This window comes from Podarcis pityusensis (genome assembly GCF_964106645.2).
Source record: "Podarcis pityusensis genome assembly, chromosome: 5".
NCBI classification, from domain to species: Eukaryota; Metazoa; Chordata; class Lepidosauria; order Squamata; family Lacertidae; genus Podarcis; species Podarcis pityusensis.
In genome coordinates, this window is record NC_138032.1 from 35,624,460 (window position 1) to 35,641,344 (window position 16,885).

At 40.6% G+C, this 16,885-nt stretch overlaps 2 protein-coding genes and 1 long non-coding RNA gene across 6 annotated transcripts in view; 1 reads left to right on the forward strand and 2 right to left on the reverse strand.

The window, feature by feature from the left end:
- The window catches only part of HDLBP (high density lipoprotein binding protein), a 56,289-nt gene extending 56,083 nt beyond the window's left edge, over positions 1-206 (reverse strand). The window contains exon 1 of one of the 2 annotated variants that reach the window (XM_081006597.1): positions 71-206. The gene's annotated coding sequence lies outside the window, so the exon portion shown is untranslated. The remainder of the gene's footprint in view (positions 1-70) is intronic. The other variant, XM_081006599.1, reaches the window with a different exon arrangement.
- Positions 1-15,860, forward strand: SEPTIN2 (septin 2). 3 transcript variants are annotated; one of them, XM_081006627.1, is made up of 13 exons: positions 1-126; positions 2,192-2,219; positions 4,266-4,389; positions 5,306-5,392; positions 6,904-7,027; positions 7,941-8,075; positions 8,211-8,328; positions 9,480-9,581; positions 9,880-10,025; positions 10,958-11,041; positions 11,175-11,232; positions 12,260-12,372; positions 13,642-15,860. In XM_081006627.1, exons 2-12 carry the CDS (start codon positions 2,211-2,213, stop codon positions 12,362-12,364), a joined length of 1,092 nt encoding a protein of 363 aa, XP_080862753.1. In that variant the 5' UTR covers positions 1-126; positions 2,192-2,210; the 3' UTR covers positions 12,365-12,372; positions 13,642-15,860. The 3 variants fall into 3 exon arrangements, with proteins under 3 accessions (XP_080862753.1, XP_080862754.1, XP_080862752.1); XM_081006628.1 differs by lacking the exon at positions 1-126 and adding an exon at positions 360-507 and having other exon boundaries at positions 2,168-2,219; XM_081006626.1 differs by lacking the exon at positions 1-126 and adding an exon at positions 362-507.
- The window catches only part of LOC308477762, a 16,820-nt gene continuing 12,315 nt past the window's right edge, over positions 12,381-16,885 (reverse strand). The window contains exon 3 of the long non-coding RNA XR_013986698.1: positions 12,381-13,024. This is a non-coding gene — a long non-coding RNA (uncharacterized lncRNA). The remainder of the gene's footprint in view (positions 13,025-16,885) is intronic.

A 16,885-nucleotide genomic window follows, 5' to 3' on the forward strand; every position in this document is an offset into this window, starting at 1 on the left:
TGCTCCGTGTATACCTTTACCGCTCCACGCTTTACGTTCTGGCTGGCCTGCGGGAGGCAGACGTTCTTACCTCGCATGGGCTCGCAGCACAGCTATGCCGAATACGAAGGACCAGCCGCCATCTTGGTAAAGGAAAGGGATTGTGCGTGACCCGCCAAGATAAAGGGGGAAACTCCTCCCCCCATCCTTGCCCTCGGGTATCACTATAGCAACTGGGGGAGGCGGGGCTGAGCGAGCCAGTATTGGCTGAGTCGCGCACGCGCCTTTGTTACTACCCCCCCCATGCCTTTGTCGCGTGCGAAGGCTGGGCCGCGGGGCGGGGGCGCTTTTCGCGAAGAGGCTTGTCTTTGCCTCACGCTGCGGATGGAGACGGGTTAAGGACACAGGCCGCGGGAGGGGGTGGGAAGGCGCCAGCGCGCATGCGCCGCGGAACTCCGTGAAGCGGTTGGGCGGGTTCGAAGATTTGCGGCGGCGGTTTAGCAAGCGAGGACGGGGCGCGGCTGCCAGGTGAGGCGTTGCCCGTGAGGAGGTTCTCTCTGGGGCTGGGCAACCGCGGGGGATGGTGGCCACGGGCTCTTTCCCTCGGCGCGCGCCCGCGTGCGTTCGTGCGGCCCGCTGGGAGCCGCTGCCTGTCTCTCTGTGAGGCGAGGGGGAAAACCTCGCTTTTCAGGCGAGAAAGACCCCGCCCCCCCCCCGCCATCCCTCGCTCTGGTTTCAGCCCCTTCGCTGCCTCCCGGGCGGCATTTTCGCCACGAAATGCAGGGCAGCGGATGGGAGTAGGAAACAGCGGGCTGGAAGGAAATGGGGAAAGGGGTGTGTGGGGAGGAAAGGGGTTGCTACTGACGCCGCCAAAAAGGCAGATGGTTCAGCAAGTTTAGCTGACTGCAAACGTGACTTATCCACGAAAACGCATCGGGGAAGGGGGCCCTCAAAAACACTTGCGATCACTGTGTTGTAAGGGGGGTGTAGACTAGACTAGATGGCCCTCCGGCGCCCCTTCCCACGCTACGATTCTATGAGACAGTCAAGCACGGGATGGCGAGGGAGGAAAATCGCTTGTGAATTGGGAAGGGTTCATGACTCCGGTGGGTGTTTCTCCTCCCTCCAAAAGAGGCGGGGGGGGCCGCCTTGCCCTCGAAAGTAGAGGATTTCAAAAATGCCATTGCGGAGAAGAACAGCACAGCTGTCTTCGCTCTGTATAGCGACAGATTTCCGGTTGGAGGTTGGGGATGTGTCGTGTGTGCTGAAAGAGCAGGAGTGACGTGCTGGGTGGGCCTTCTAGGGGGCAGTTTGCAGAGGATGTGCGATTGTCGCTTACGGGGTGGGAGTCTTGATTACGTTCTCCCGACTCCTGCATCTATTTGGATAACTTCCTCAGCGCTTACGCTGCAAAGCTGAATTACGAGCGAAATGAAAATTCTCCCCCAACAATAGTTATCTACTTGTGCATGTATGAGCTGTAGGGGCAAAACCTTTGTAGGTTGAGGACATGCTGGGTGGAAAGCTCTCAGGGGGCCCACATTCCAGTCGTGGGCGGGTTCAGCTCCATACATAATTCTGATGTCCACAGAGAGCTATTTCCTATTGAAACAGGCATATGCAGTATTTAATTATTAGGAATTCCACTCGGATTTCGCACCCCTATTCTGCAGGATATTATTGATGTCGGTGCTTACGTCACAACCTCAAAATATGTTCCCAGAATTACACTCAAGCATGTAGATATTACTTTATTAAAATACTTTCCCCATTTGATCATTTTCTTTTATTATAAAAGATGTCAGTTTGGCTGTTGCTAATAATTTACCCATTCATATATGTTTGGTATTTATGTTACTTCCAGCATTTATCATATCATGACCTAGTGGTTACTATCTAGCTAGTCAATTCTTGAAAGATGATTTTTGTGGAGGTTAAAAGAGAGAACATACTACCTTCTCAGTTAAGGTTTTTATTTCCCCCCAGTACTGTTTTAGTAAAGGGTCATGTACTAACCACATGGTTGACATCTCTTCAGTTTTTGTCATTTTACCAAAGTCTCTTTCACTAGCTCCTTTTCACAGAAATTTAATAAGATTTTATCAATTTTAAACAACAATTTTGTGTGGTTTTTTTTTTCTTTCAAATTTTGTGTAATCTCTCAAACGCCTGTTTTTAAATATCTCAGATTAAAACTGATCTCTCCCCCCAGATTCTTCACTTCCATAAACATGTCCAAGGTAAGATGTGCCTTTGCTCATAATTATTTTGATGGTTTGTTCTTTGCAGGCAGTAAACACTTATTTGATACTGGTGTGCTAAATTAACTAATGAAGGAATATAATCACATTGCTTTTATGCTCTCCAAAAAATCTCCATGTTAGGTGATGGATTGGATGGATTTTTAAAAACTACTTCTACCTCTATGGAAATAAGAAGGGTCGTGTTTTCTCCCGCAGTCTTTTTACGATGTCACTCAGCACTATTTCTGTTTATTATTTTTTGATTATTATTACCAATACTTAAATGTCACTTTTCACCATAAATTGTCTCAAAGCAGGTTACAGAACAATAAATAAAATCAGTGGATAAATCAAATAATATGCTGCTTAAAAGTATAGAAACCACAGGTACACAGAAAATAGGCCTAATAAAATTTACTTTAAAGCCTTTATCAAGCACCTGAATTTCAACAGGGAGGGTGCCTGTCTGATCTTAGCCAAGGTGAAGTTGCGCAGAACTGATTGCACAGCTCCTGGTGGACATGAGCTGTGCATCTGAGCCATGTGGGGGTCAACAAACAAAGCATCCCTCAAAGATCTCTGTGTTCAAACTGAGATATAAAGAATCAGGCACTCCTTAAGGTATATTAGACCAAAAATCAGTGTATATTTGTACAATAACCTTTAACTTGGCCTGGTAACATCGGCAGTCAATGCTGGATTTTAAGCACTCAGGTTATGTGCTGCCAGTAGTCTTTCCCTACCAAAAGTCTAGCTGCGTAACTTTACACCTGGAGCTTCCAGACCAAGCACAAAGGTAGCACCACGTAGACTGCATTTGCAATAATCAAGTCTTGAAGTTACCAATGCATGAATTGCCATGGCCAGGCTATCCCTATCCAATAATGACCATAGTTTGCATACCATCTGTAGCTGGTAAAAGGCTCTCCTAGGCACTGAGACTGCCTAAGCCTCAAGTGAGAAAGATGGATTCAGGAGCATCCACAAACTACAAACCTGAGTCTGAGTGCAGCCGCAGCCAGAGGAAGCAACTGGCCATTTTCCCAGACAGGGGAACTACTCACTCACAGTGACTCCAATGACTGGGGTTCAGACTCAGTTTATGTTCAGCCTCTCCTAACTCAGAAGTTATGGAGAAATAGAGCTACATGTCACCAGTGTACTGATTATGCTTTGCCCCAGAACTCGTAATAGCTGCTACTAACAGCAGCATATTGGCAACAAGACTGTGACCTGCAGTACACAATAGCACAAGGATCATGGGACTGAAACGCAATCCCCCAGTGTTATTCTCTGGGTACAGCCCTACAGGTAGGAATAGAACCACTAAAAAAGTGCCCCTAAAACTATCCAACAGAGCTAGTCCAGGAAGATACTGTAGCCAACAGTATAAAAAACTGCTGAGAGCCCTAGAAGCAGGAACAGATGCACTCCCTCTGTCCTGCGTCTGGGCCAAACACTCCTCCCTCCTTTTTGGTTGAAAATCCTGGCTATGTCAGGGTTGGGAATCAGAGGCATACCTAGGGGCTAGCAAAACCCACCCCTTGTCGGGAGCGCAGAAATAGGATATTGGATTATGGAGTGCATGACGTATATGTGTGTGTGACAATGTGACGCTGCTGTCATGGTGAGATCAAATGCAGGAAAAGCTTCCTGTCCTCTGCAGTAAAGTGATATTTCGGGGTGGGGGAGGGGAGGTGCCAGCACATCTCCTTACCAAGGGTGCAAGGGAGCCTAGGTACACCTGTGTTGGGAATTCTGTCTTAAAACAAGCCAGAGTTTGTTAATGGCAAAGAGGGGCAAGGGGAAGGGTTTCAGTCCTGATACTTATTTCTGTTGTAATAAACTGTGGTGTAAGAAGCCTGGAATGATTTTTTTGAGCCAGACCAGACTCCACAATTGAAGTCAAGAGGAAGGAACGATCAAAGGAGGTGTAGAGGGTAGAGCAGGTAGCTTTTCCATGAACAATTTTTCCACCTCAAAATAGCAGATTGTAATAGTATTTAAACTAATAATCTGTAATTTACATTCTTTTCTTTTCAGCAACAGCCTGCTGAAAAGTTTACAAATCCAGAAACTCCTGGTTATGTTGGATTTGCAAACCTTCCAAACCAGGTTCATCGGAAGTCTGTGAAAAAAGGCTTTGAGTTCACCCTTATGGTGGTTGGTAAGATCACTTTTTATTTTAATAAATTAAAGTAGAATTTAGTAATTATTCATAACTTTGTTCTTGAAGATCCTGTATAGACATTATATCTGAAGTAATCATTATTCACAAGAACTAGCAGGTATAAATCTGAACCTATTAAAGAATCTGTAACTCAGTTATAGAATAGCGGGCCAGCTTCCACTGCTGAAATCTTTTTTAAGGTTCTCTGATAGCAGGATTCGGAAATGCCTCTTGGGAAGTAAAATTAGGGAATCAGGAAAGTTGATCATGCAACTTCTGGGTAACCCATTCAATGCTCTAGCACATGAAAGAATAAACGGTTAATGTGGGATTTCAGATAAAATTGTCCAAACACTTGTAAAGATTATTATAGTGATGCTAACCTGCAATACAAATTAGATCCGTGCCACCATCTGAAACAATGCTGCCTTCCATTCCAAGACCTTCCTTAATTAATTATTTAAAAGCTTTATAGCCTGCCCCTCATTAATAGTGTTAACAGGGCAGGATAACAAGATAACTTTACACAAAAAATTGCACACATATTTTGCCATATGCAAATTAGTAATCTCTCTTGCAGGTGGTTTGGAGTTCCCAAAAATAAGTCTGGGAACACACACAAGTATTAAGATGCCTGATGGGCAGAATGTCAAGATGTGAAGCTTTCCCCATAACTGGGTTTCTCCCAGAAAGAGCTTGTTCCTACATGCAGGGAACACTGAAAATTATTGTCACAATTCTAACTTATTTAGAAGGTGTGCTTTGTAAGCCTGAAGAATATTAACTGTTCATTGACTGTTGCCAAGTTTGGAATGAAATAGGTAACAATGTACAACAGTGAAAGGTCCAACCTTCTGCTGATTCATTAATATGTAATACTTTCTTACGGTTTTATTTTCATATTAATTCATAGGTGAATCTGGCTTGGGAAAATCTACTCTAATAAACAGCCTGTTCTTAACAGATCTCTATCCAGAAAGAATAATCCCAGGAGCAGCTGGTAAACATGAAATTTTGGTGTCTTCTGTTTTTGAATTTTATTAAACAGTTAACTTGTGTGAGCCAGGATTGAAAAACGGGGGGACTTCCAGTCATGGGTGCTTAATGCAGTTTTGTACCAGTTAAGTGCCTTGTTCCTTACTCCATGTGGTCACAAAAATACACAAAGCTTTTTGCTGACTTCTGAGCAGTTGAAAACAATTTCATGAAAGCCACTTGGCTGGTTTGAACATAATACAGTGGTACCTCAGGTTACAGACGCTTCAGGTTACAGACTCCGCTAACCCAGAAATAGTACCTCGGGTAAAGAACTTTGCTTCAGGATGAGAACAGAAATCGCGCGGCAGTGGGAGGCCCCATTAGCTAGAGTGGTACCTCTGGTTAAAAACAGTTTCAGGTTAAGAACAGACCTCCAGAACGAATTAAGTTCTTAACCTGAGGTACCACTGTATTAAACTGTAGTTTAGCATGAATGAGACAAGGCAGGTCCTGGGCTCATGTCCTCTTCCTTCCCTCCCTCTCTGGTGCAGCATCAAAGAGCTTAGAATTTTTCTTTCAGCGTAGTTTAAATTCAGCACAGTTTAGGGTTGAGGCATAACACTAAATTGAATTTTATCTAAAACAACCCCAATCCCTTCTCAACCACTCTCAAGGGGGATAGGGCATGAATCCAATACTCACTGTGACTCATCCTCATAACCTTATGCTTAAGCTGGACATGTGAATAAGACCACTGTTTCTGACACAATAGTCCTAGATGAAGGCTCTTACTTTTTATAGTAAATCCTTTATAATTGTTTCCTTTCATCTTTCCCCTTTTTGATCTTTAAAAAATACTGACAAAGTTCAAAAGTCAGAATGCAATGCAGTATTCCTAGTGGGGGAGTTGTTCCCCATTTCCTAACTATTTTAGCCTTGATGATAGGCCTTGTTTCTTTTGCCGTTCCTTTGTATCTTGTAGTTTGAGTCTCTTGCTTTTGACACTTGCATGTATTTGCTCAACAGAAAACCTTGTTGGGCTCACAGCAAATTGTGATCAAGGCCATATAGACTGATCTGTTTTAGGGCAGGGGTGCAGATGTCTTTCCTTTTGCCTTGGAGACTTTAAATTTTTAAATTCTACAATATAACCAATACAGTGGAACCTCATGTTATGTACCATCCTCCTTGCGAACCCTGTGGGTTATGAGCCCTGCTAACCCAGAAGTAGATGCCTCTTGTTGCGAACTTTGCCCCAGGATGCGAGCAGAATTCGCGTGGCGGCAGCGGGAGGCGCCATTAGCAAAAGCGCGCCTCACGTTATGAGCAGTTTTGGTTTGCAAACGGACCTCCGGAACAGATTAAGTTCGTAACCGGAGGTACCACTGTGGTTAAAAATACAGATTATTTTGCTGTTTGTGGCTCAGCTGTAGTTTAGCTAGATACTTAGTTACTGTTAATTATTGATCTTGCTTCAAAGGCTCTTAATCTTGCCTTCAGCCATCCTGAGATTACATTTTGTTGCCTTTCCAGAGAAAATTGAAAGGACTGTGCAGATTGAAGCTTCAACAGTTGAAATTGAGGAAAGGGGTGTAAAGCTCCGTCTAACTGTGGTAGATACACCAGGATACGGTGATGCCATCAATTGTCGAGATTGGTATGTTATATACTTGACCATAGGTCAAAAATATGTATTCAAAGTTGTTCAGTTCTTGAATTCATTAATTGGCTTGTTGGCAACTTAATTTCCTTTGATAGTTTTTGAATGAATTGTCACTTGCTGAACTATTATTCCTGTATGTATTGGTTAGTGTATTTAGCATGGGTTTTTCCCCTCCAACCATTTTGTGATGAAATCTGGAAAATGCAGTATATAAATCTACTGACTGATTATATGTAATAGGTCTGTTTGGGGCAGGCACTGAAAAACTTAATTGTGATCAGGACCTCCATTTTCTCCCACTCCACCAAGTCCTCTTTCAAAACCTGATTTCATTCTGTAAGTAATGTCTTGCAGCCTCATAGTGTAGCATGCTGTGTTGAGACAGCTTCTACTTCTGTTCTTTAGCATCTGTTGGCTGGAAATATTGTGTTTTTGTTTGTGCTCATTGCCAATTCCACAGTTCAGTGTGCATCTCTTCATCATTTCCTAACTTTCTTGGACCTCTGTCATATAAGCATAGGATTGCATTTAAGGGTGTTCCTCAGCTGATGGTAAATCTTCCCTTCATGCAACAGAGCAGGAATCAATTGCCAGTGCTCCCCTGTCCCCCCTCCCCCCAAAAAAATCCTCAGGAGGATGCATCAGCCCTTATTCAACCTTACCATCAACTGAGCAATACATTTGGATACCACCCAAAGTCTTATATTTGGTGGATTTACATATTTTGTTTATATGTATCCGCACGCACGTACATGTGTTCTTTTTTGGAGTGGCTTTAAAGTACTATTAAGAGCTTCATTCCTTTTTGATACTGCTTTTTCTAAATAATTGCTTGATTTGGCATAAGCAACTATTGCTCAGCATTGCAGAAAAGGGATGTTTACATAAGTGTGGTGTTTTATTTAAGTTTCAGGACCATTATATCCTATATTGATGAGCAGTTTGAGCGTTACCTTCATGATGAGAGTGGTTTGAACAGACGGCATATTGTAGACAATAGAGTTCACTGCTGCTTCTATTTCATTTCACCATTTGGTCATGGGTATGTATAGCAGTACTTGTAGATTTGTAGTAAAAAAAAAATTATACAGTGGCCTAATCTTTATGCATAATATTAGGGTTTTTATTTTTAAAAAACTATGTAAATAACTGAAAATTCTAACACTATTATTTTTAGACTTAAGCCCTTGGATGTTGAGTTCATGAAAGCCATACACAACAAAGTGAATATTGTGCCTGTAATTGCAAAAGCCGATACTCTTACTCTGAAGGAGCGAGAAAGACTGAAGAAAAGAGTAAGTTTTGGCAAACTTTTCAAATGTAGTTTTTCGTGTCATGTTGAAGCTTACTCCAAGGAAAACTTTAAATTTCAGTAGCTGCTTGGAGGTCATGGAGGGATGCGGGGGGGGGGGGGGAGCCCTATTGCACCTCTGCCCAGCTTTAGCAAGTGCAGTCTATGGGTGGACTGCCCCAAGTCTGTAGAGTTCAAGGAGGCTACAGTCTGGTGTATAAAATTACAAAACAATGGTAGAATAAGTCAAGCATGCAAAGTCAAAGACATAACAGGGTCAGGCATGAGTAATCAGTTGAAGTCCAAAACATCATCCAGGGTCAGCATCAGGAGGAATCAGGAGTCATCAGCCAAGGAGATCTAGTTTAGGCAAGATAATTCAGGGAGCTAGAGATCTGTGCTGTTCCAGCAGTTAGGAAGCTCAAAGTAAGGGTTGTTACAGGCCAGCTGCTGGTCTTTAAGGGTATCCTTACTCCCAACTTTGGGTTTTACTACAAGGTGACTTAGGGCTCTCAGAAGCACACTTCATTGTGGGTCTGTGGCCTGGACTTGAATCTTTAGACACTTGAGCTCTTGAGGACAAAGATGGCTCAACCTCTCCCTCAAACTCTTCTAATGGCTCACCTGCTGGTTGAAATGACAAGAACGCAAAGGGCATCTCTGCGGGATCCCCTGGAGATGGCTCTGGGGAGGCTGTTGGGATATCTAAGGCTAGAGACAGTCTTTGGTCAATGGGAGATCTAGTTTGTTCTCGAGGGAGTCATTGGGCCTTCTGGCGGTTCCCTCACTGCGAGAAGTGAGGTTACAGGGAACCAGGCAGAGGGCCTTCTTGGTAGTGGCGCCCGCCCTGTGGAATGCCCTCCTGTCAGATGTCAAGGAAATAAACAACTATCTGAATTTTAGAAGACATCTGAAGGCAGCCCTGTTTCAGGAAGTTTTTAATGTTTGAAGTTTTGGTATAAAAATTATTATTATTATTATTATTATTATTATTATTATTATTACTACTACTACTACTACTACTACTACTACTTATTGTGTGCACTCCAAGTCAGGGCTTGGCGTAGCAGCCTGCAGCCTTTGAGATTGGCCCATATGCCTTTGTTTTTTGTTTTTTGTTTAATTTTGTTTTGTTTTTTGTTTGTTTATGCTCAGATTCTAGATGAAATTGAAGAACATAGTATCAAGATATATCACTTGCCTGATGCTGAATCAGATGAGGATGAGGACTTTAAAGAACAGACCAGGCTTCTGAAGGTAAAGCCTGTATCAGTGGTGGAGAAACAGTGATGCATTGAATGGATCAGATGCTGTATGTCCTCCTCTTTATAGACTGTTCCCAGTTGTCCTCAAGTTGTAAATGAAACACCTTCAGATAAGATTTGTCCTCTATTGCAGTTCATCTACACAACTTATGCTCCTAAGCTCCCATGTCTAATAAAGTAATTGACCACTTCATTTGAATGCTTGAGATGGTGGTTATTGCTATGGAACTACTTGCATAGGAAAGTACCATATGGTTGTAACATACTTGTTTTATCCTGTTCAATTTCAGACCAGCATTCCATTTTGTGTAGTGGGATCCAATCAGCTGATTGAGGCCAAAGGCAAAAAGGTTAGAGGTCGCCTCTATCCTTGGGGAGTTGTTGAAGTGGAGAACCCAGAGCATAATGACTTCTTAAAGCTACGAACCATGCTAATGTAAGCATGTTACTTTACTTCATTACTTTATCCATTGTTACTTCATCTTCCCCACATAAACATTCAACAAGAACTTTTAAGGAGGATTAGTATCTCTCCCTGATTATGAACAGGATTAAAATAATTTCAGGGGGCAGAAGTGTTCAGAATTATCACTCTCTTTAAACACTATACCACATGGCAATTCTAAAATAATCTTGCCAGAAATTTTGCTGTTAGATTTGACTTTTGGCTTGGGCCTTGCACAAGTTAGCTAATCTTGACAAACGATATAAAAGTTGAAACTCCCTATACTGCAGTGTCAAACAGCCATATAGGGAATGTGCTTTTTAAAGCATTAGCTGAATTTACATAAATTTGTTTGGCTTGTTTTGCCCTATCCTTTCTCCTGACTGTTTAGAAATTGGACCACAAAAGAAAATGAGCTGAATATGTGTTCATAGGTTAATTGCATAGTTTATGGAAATGATATTGATGTTGTTATCTTTAGAATGGTTATTTTGTCCAGAATGAACATTCACCAGTCAGATTTCTATAACTTTACATTGCATTACTTCTTCTAAAGGTAGTTTTCTGAGAAGGACTGGACAAGGCTGAGGGTATGACAATTCCCAAGATTCTTTGGGTGAGGCCATGTACTTTATAGTGTGGATGCGATATTAGCTTTGCTAATTTGCATAAACTATGTTCAGAATTGTGTGTGAAAAGGTAGCCTTGGTGATCCATGGGTAAGACTTCTGCATCTTGTACAGGTCTGTTGTCCAGGATGATTTTCCCCTACAGAACGTAAAAGCACAGTCCTCAGACTCTCCCAGCCTTTCCTACTCCCAAACCTTTCCCTCACACTGTATATTTTTGCCAGAATTCCTTCACATCCATTCTAGCTCTTGGTCACAAACTATATATAGCATTGTGCTTCTTTGTTTTTCCAGCACTCACATGCAGGATCTCCAGGAAGTTACTCAAGACCTTCACTATGAAAATTTCCGTTCTGAAAGACTTAAAAAAGGTGGCAGGTTGGTACCTCTTCTTTGTTTCTGCAGTTCCAATGAATTGCATTGATGTGTGGTGGTGATACTTTTCTTTCAAAAAGATCTAATAAAAAGCTATTTCTCTGTCTAATTGTTCCTCTTCCTTCCCTGTATATAGGAAGGTTGAAGATGAAGAAGTTAACAAAGACCAAATCTTGCTGGAAAAGGAAGCTGAAGTAAGGATTTTATTTTTACTTAAAATACATCTAATACCTCACAATTGATATTTTTCTTTTATTTCCGTGTTCTCTTGAGGGGACAAAGGCAGTCACACTTCCATTGAAGTCCAGATATATATTACCCATGCAAGACCTATCTGGTTCTCTGCCCCGACATATCTTGCCAGAGGGTTGGGGAATGCTGTCAGAAGAGAAGGTTAACTGGTGCCTCAAAGTCCAGTAAATCTTGTACTTTGCCCAGTGCTTACTGTGCACTACACTTCGTTTAGTGGTGAAACAAGCGCAAATAATCAATCTTAACTATGGTTTGTTGGAGGGGAAAAAACTTCAGTTGATGAAACTAGCTTATTTCAGCTAACCACTGCTAAAATTAACTTCAGTTAAGGGTTCAAATGCCATGCTCAGCTGTAGTTAATATGGAGCACAAAAAGAATCTTCCAATCTCCCTTTGGCCAAGCCAGAGGTGAAGTGGGAGGAGAATTAGTCTGGAGTTCACTGCAGCTCATTCTCATTATTCTAAACCATGGCCTAGTGTACTGTTTGAGCATAGCTATTCTGTCTAGCAATTTTCATTTTAGAATGTCCATGGCTAAAAACTGCAAGTTTCCCATCTTGGTCCTTTAATGCTAAATTAAATATTCATTTTATTTGTGCACTCTGTGCAGACACACACATTAGAAATTGTGATTCCAAAAAACGTAAATGAAACCTTTATCATTGCAGCTTTAATAGAAATTGCAGCCGCAAGCTTTCATTTGTACGTTTCAAATTAACTAAGGCTGTGGTCCTATGTACATTTAATTGTGATTAAATAGCACTGAGTTCAGTGGATTTTAATCATTTGGCTACCTGTTAAATGCATGCTTTTTATTTTTTGAGACTACTTTGAGTACCATAGTCTGTTGTAATGAGGAAGGAAGAAGAAGGCAGTTTCTTATACTCACTTTTGCAAAACAACAACATCTGCAGAAGAGCCATATTTTCAGAATAAAAACACGGTAAAGATTGTATCATTTTCTTCTAGCTCCGTCGGATGCAAGAGATGATTGCAAGAATGCAGGCACAGATGCAGATGCAGAGGCATGGTGGAGAAGGAGACAGTGATGGCATCCATGGGCACAAAGTTTAAATTATTTGGTAAGAAACATTTTAATAGAAAAGCCATTATCTGTAAAATACTGCTATGCAAGAAAAGCAGGGTTGTGTGTCTTAAATACACATTTTGACTTCTGGATCGGTCTTTGTGTAGTACTTTCTACATGCTTGTGTTGGTGTGCTATCCCTGCTCTAGACAAAGCCTATGTAGTGCCCTCCATATGTTGTTAAACTGCAGTTCCCATCATTCCTGATCATTGGCCATGCTGACTGAAGCTGGTGATGGTTACAATCCAGCAGCACCTGGATAGCCCCCATAGGCTGCAGTGTCAGAAATGTGGTAATTCTAAGTTAGCCTTGCAAATTTTGCAGGGCTGCACATGCCACTACCCATTGTGCCCTACATGGAATCGGACCTTTAAGACCAGGAAGAGAGAAAACATGGAGGCACCTTAGTACTGTGCCCTCGTTTCCCCAACCTGGAAATGTTGTCAGAGCTGAGGAGGGGAGAGAAGCCTTTTCAGTCCCGGGGGCCTCATTCCTTTGCAGGGAACCTCCTGGGGGTTGTGTTCTAGTAGTAGGGAGAGACAGAGGTAAAAGAGGAGTTCAGCAATAGAAATGACTCTCTTACCTTTAATACATTTAATGGAAGTGAAGAAAGTCTTTGGCTTTGAGGCAATAGAGATATGTTGTGCTGAGTATGTAGTAATGGAACAACCCACGTTACTTTTCTTTTACAACACAGGGAGAAGGAGATTTAAACCCCTGTACTATAGACTAAATGGGGGCAGTTTATTTTTCTACCTCCACTTAAGACACACAACTTCATGCATCTACTTAACAAGTCATCATGAAGCAACTGGAGGGTGAAAGAAGGAAGAAGAATCAAATAGTTAATCAAGGGAATTGGGCGGGGGGGGTAGGACAAAAGCTAAAATAGGGTTGATAGCCACAGTTTTAGTCTTATTAAAAAATTGGTTCACTCAAGCAGGAATAGTGAAAATGGTGGAAGAAACCTGCCTGACAGGAATTTACATGGTAAAAAAGTATACATGTACTATAGCTTACAACTTTTTAGTAGAGAACTATAGTGGTGTCACTTTGATGGCATAAAGCACAGATTTAACATACATGCCACTCTTACTTTTTAAAAGCAATATTTGTAGCAAGAGTCTTATTTTGAGCATTGCTGCTCCATAGATTCATGGCTGAGAAGCTGTTTCAAAATTCGTATTTGCACTACAGCTCAATTTCAAAACGTAAAGGTAAATTAAATAACAGTTGTGCCTTTCAATATTTTCATTTTGGCAGATACCTTCATGAATTGGAGCCATTTAAGACTTGCGACACAGTGACGTATTTTGTGAGGAGAGATGCTTATCCTGCTGTGACTTGGGAGGTCCATTCACATTCAATGTGCAACTGTATTGTCATTTCTGTAATGCCTCATTTGAAAACAAGACATAGTCAATATTTTAATGTTATGGTGTAACGTGATAGTTTTTTTAACTTTTACTGAGCTGATTTTACTACACTGGCTACAAAGATATATATACTTCCTAGCTAATATTTTTCATCTGAATATGGATTACTACCACTATTTGGGTTTGTTTTTTGCACTGAAGGAATCAACTGATCATGATAACAATCCTGAGGTCCAAAGTCCGCATATGAGCTTTGAATTTCCTCCACAGCCTTCCCTGATACCCTAGTGTGGCTAATGTGCATACAGTTTTAAGACTACTTTAAACCACCATCCCCACAAGTATCATATGGTTTTTAATGCTCACATGAAAGATCAGTGCTGGGAGCTTTTGCTGGAGAAGACTGTGACTAAAGCCTTGAGTGAACTTTTGGTCCCTGGGATGCAGTTCTTTGCATGTAGCTGATCCAGTAACAATGTAAGTGACAAAATGGAATTCTTCAGTGCCATTTTTTCTTATATTTAGTAGCATATAGAACTCTGTGCCTGTATCACTCCTGCACTGCCCTACCTTTCTAAGGTTTATAGTCATTTTTTCAAGTAACTACCGCACATGAACCTTTTGTGTTTTTATCTAAGAAAAACCAATATAGTTTTTAAAGGCATTGTGCAGTTTAGAAAGCAAATCTTATAATATTTCAGGGACTTTGTCTTTAAAAAGGTCAAATATTTTTAAAAGTAGCATGATAGACCAGTCTTGGGCACATACTCTGTAAGTGAAGGGAGAGCCAGGATGCCATAGTCAGGAGAATGGCTGCTGCTGGTAGCCTCTTTATCTGCAGCCCCAAAATGTCCATGCATGGGCATTTGCACTGTGCTTGAAAACAAACACATCCTTTTAGTCTTCATCTTAAGGAACAACAGGAACTCTGGAGTGAATCTGTAGGTTGTGTGCTGACATCCTGCTCTTGGTTGCTTTCACACCCCTAGTCTGATAATCTGATACGTTTCATGTCCTTATACTGTAATTTGACAGAGTGTTAAGGAGAACAGAGGAGAGCCATTGTTCTTGCATGGGTCTGCAGATAATGACAGATCAAGCTGAAGATGTACATACAGAGTAAGCCTAAAAACTTGCTGGTCCCAGCAAGTAGCAATAATTTTGATTATTAAAAGTAAAGCAGGGAAATACCCCATGTGAACTTGGTGGCTTATTTTGACAATTCTGCAGAAATAGATATTTGCAGTTAAAAAAATGAAGTGATCCTGCTTAATCATTAAATTGCATTTCCCCTTTATCCTAGAGGTAAGATAAGAAAATGCTTGTTCTTGAAGCAAGGCTTCATTTACTTGGTTTTTTGTAACGGTAACAAGATCTTACTCTCAGCTTAGTTTTTATTGCCATAAGTGAAGGAACATTCAAATTGAAAAATGTATGCAGGAGAGGTGCAAAAGGGAAAAATCTCATAGTATGCTACTGGCTTTCTTAAAAAAAACAAAAAACAGCCTGTTTTTGGCTCTATTTGACATACTGCTCAATTCAGCCATTGCTATTGCAGCATATATTGTTACTAAACAGTACACCCAGTGCCAAAAGGCTGAATGTGGATATTGTCATGTAATTCTGACACTATTTCTGATCATTATATATAATTTCCCTTTAACTCTTATTTGTTACCATGTTATCTAAACTGTTACTTAAAACTCCACATAAACAAGTTAAAATCCCAGATCATAATAATAGGATTTGTTACAAATATAATTTGTAAGAAAGGTAAGAGAAATGTAGAAGCCTAGGGCTAAACCCAGAGCAGCCCTACATGCAAGGGGCTGTGTGGCAGAGGACTCCACATAGAGGTGAAGGCATTTTTGCTGATTTCTCCCCTTCCTACAGCCTTCCATGCCACCCCCTATGTTCTAGAGCCCCTCCCACCAACTCTTCAGAGTAGATGTTCAGATTGTAGATAGGAGGAGGTGAAGGGGGAATTGGTCAAATTGCCACCCCCGCTCTCCCCCGACCCTTCCTTTCCCCCTGGAATTTGTTAGTGCCATTCCAAGGTTTGGGTCTAACCCAGAATGTACATATCCTAAGTAGAATCAACAAAACCTGTTTAAAAATATTCTAGGAAACTGTTTTTACTAAAATGTGATCATAATGAAACAAAGTTTAGTTTGGTATCTCTTTTTATCCTTCTTTCCTCTTCCAAAGTTGCAACTAAAGTCTCTTTGTGTCCCATAGAGCATGGTTGTATTATATATGCTTACATAAATATTATTGGGGTTAAATTATTCTACTTATTTTGAACACACTTCAAGGGACTTTATTTTGCCAAGAACATGTTCACACAATATCCGTGTTTTATATAAGAAGTTACTACAATAATAAACCATACAGCACTGAGATGGTCATTTTTCAGTATTAGAAACGTTGTGAAAATGTAGTGTGTGCCAAATAACTAGTATAAACCTAACATTTTATTATAAATACCTTTGTTTTCATTAAATAATCTATGAAATTCTTCCATATGTTCATCTGCATGTGTTTGTTGGTTGCTTTGATTAGAACCTCATTACATATTAATGTTTTACCTGTGGAATTGTATTTTGAAACGTCTTGGCTTTTTATGATCACTTGTAACCTTCCAAACTGCTAAATTTTAGTTACTAAATAGTTACAAAAATTCTTGTTTGATTTTTTTTTATTAAAAGTTGAGTATCTTTAGAGATGTGACTGTTTTGAAGCAAGCTTAAAAAATTCAGTCTGCAGAACTTCAGAACCCATTTCTTCAAAAAAATGTAACAAACATAGTTACAATTTTACAAGTATATTATTAGACTTTTTATTGATTTTTCTAAAATATTTGAATATTCCAAGGGCTAATTTTTGTATGACAATATTAACATATAATTTTTTCCTGTACACTTTAACACTAGCCAAGACTATTAATAAAAATAATAAATCATAATGCGTGTGTCTGCTTAATTCATTGGATAAGTTAAGAATGAACAAATGCTTGTATGAAACATGTAAAATTGTTTTGCTGCTTAAGATAAAGCTTGTCTAAATAGCTTTGTGAGATTGTGAAATAAAATAACTTGTGTTCAGTACTTAAAAGCATTTGTCTGAATAGA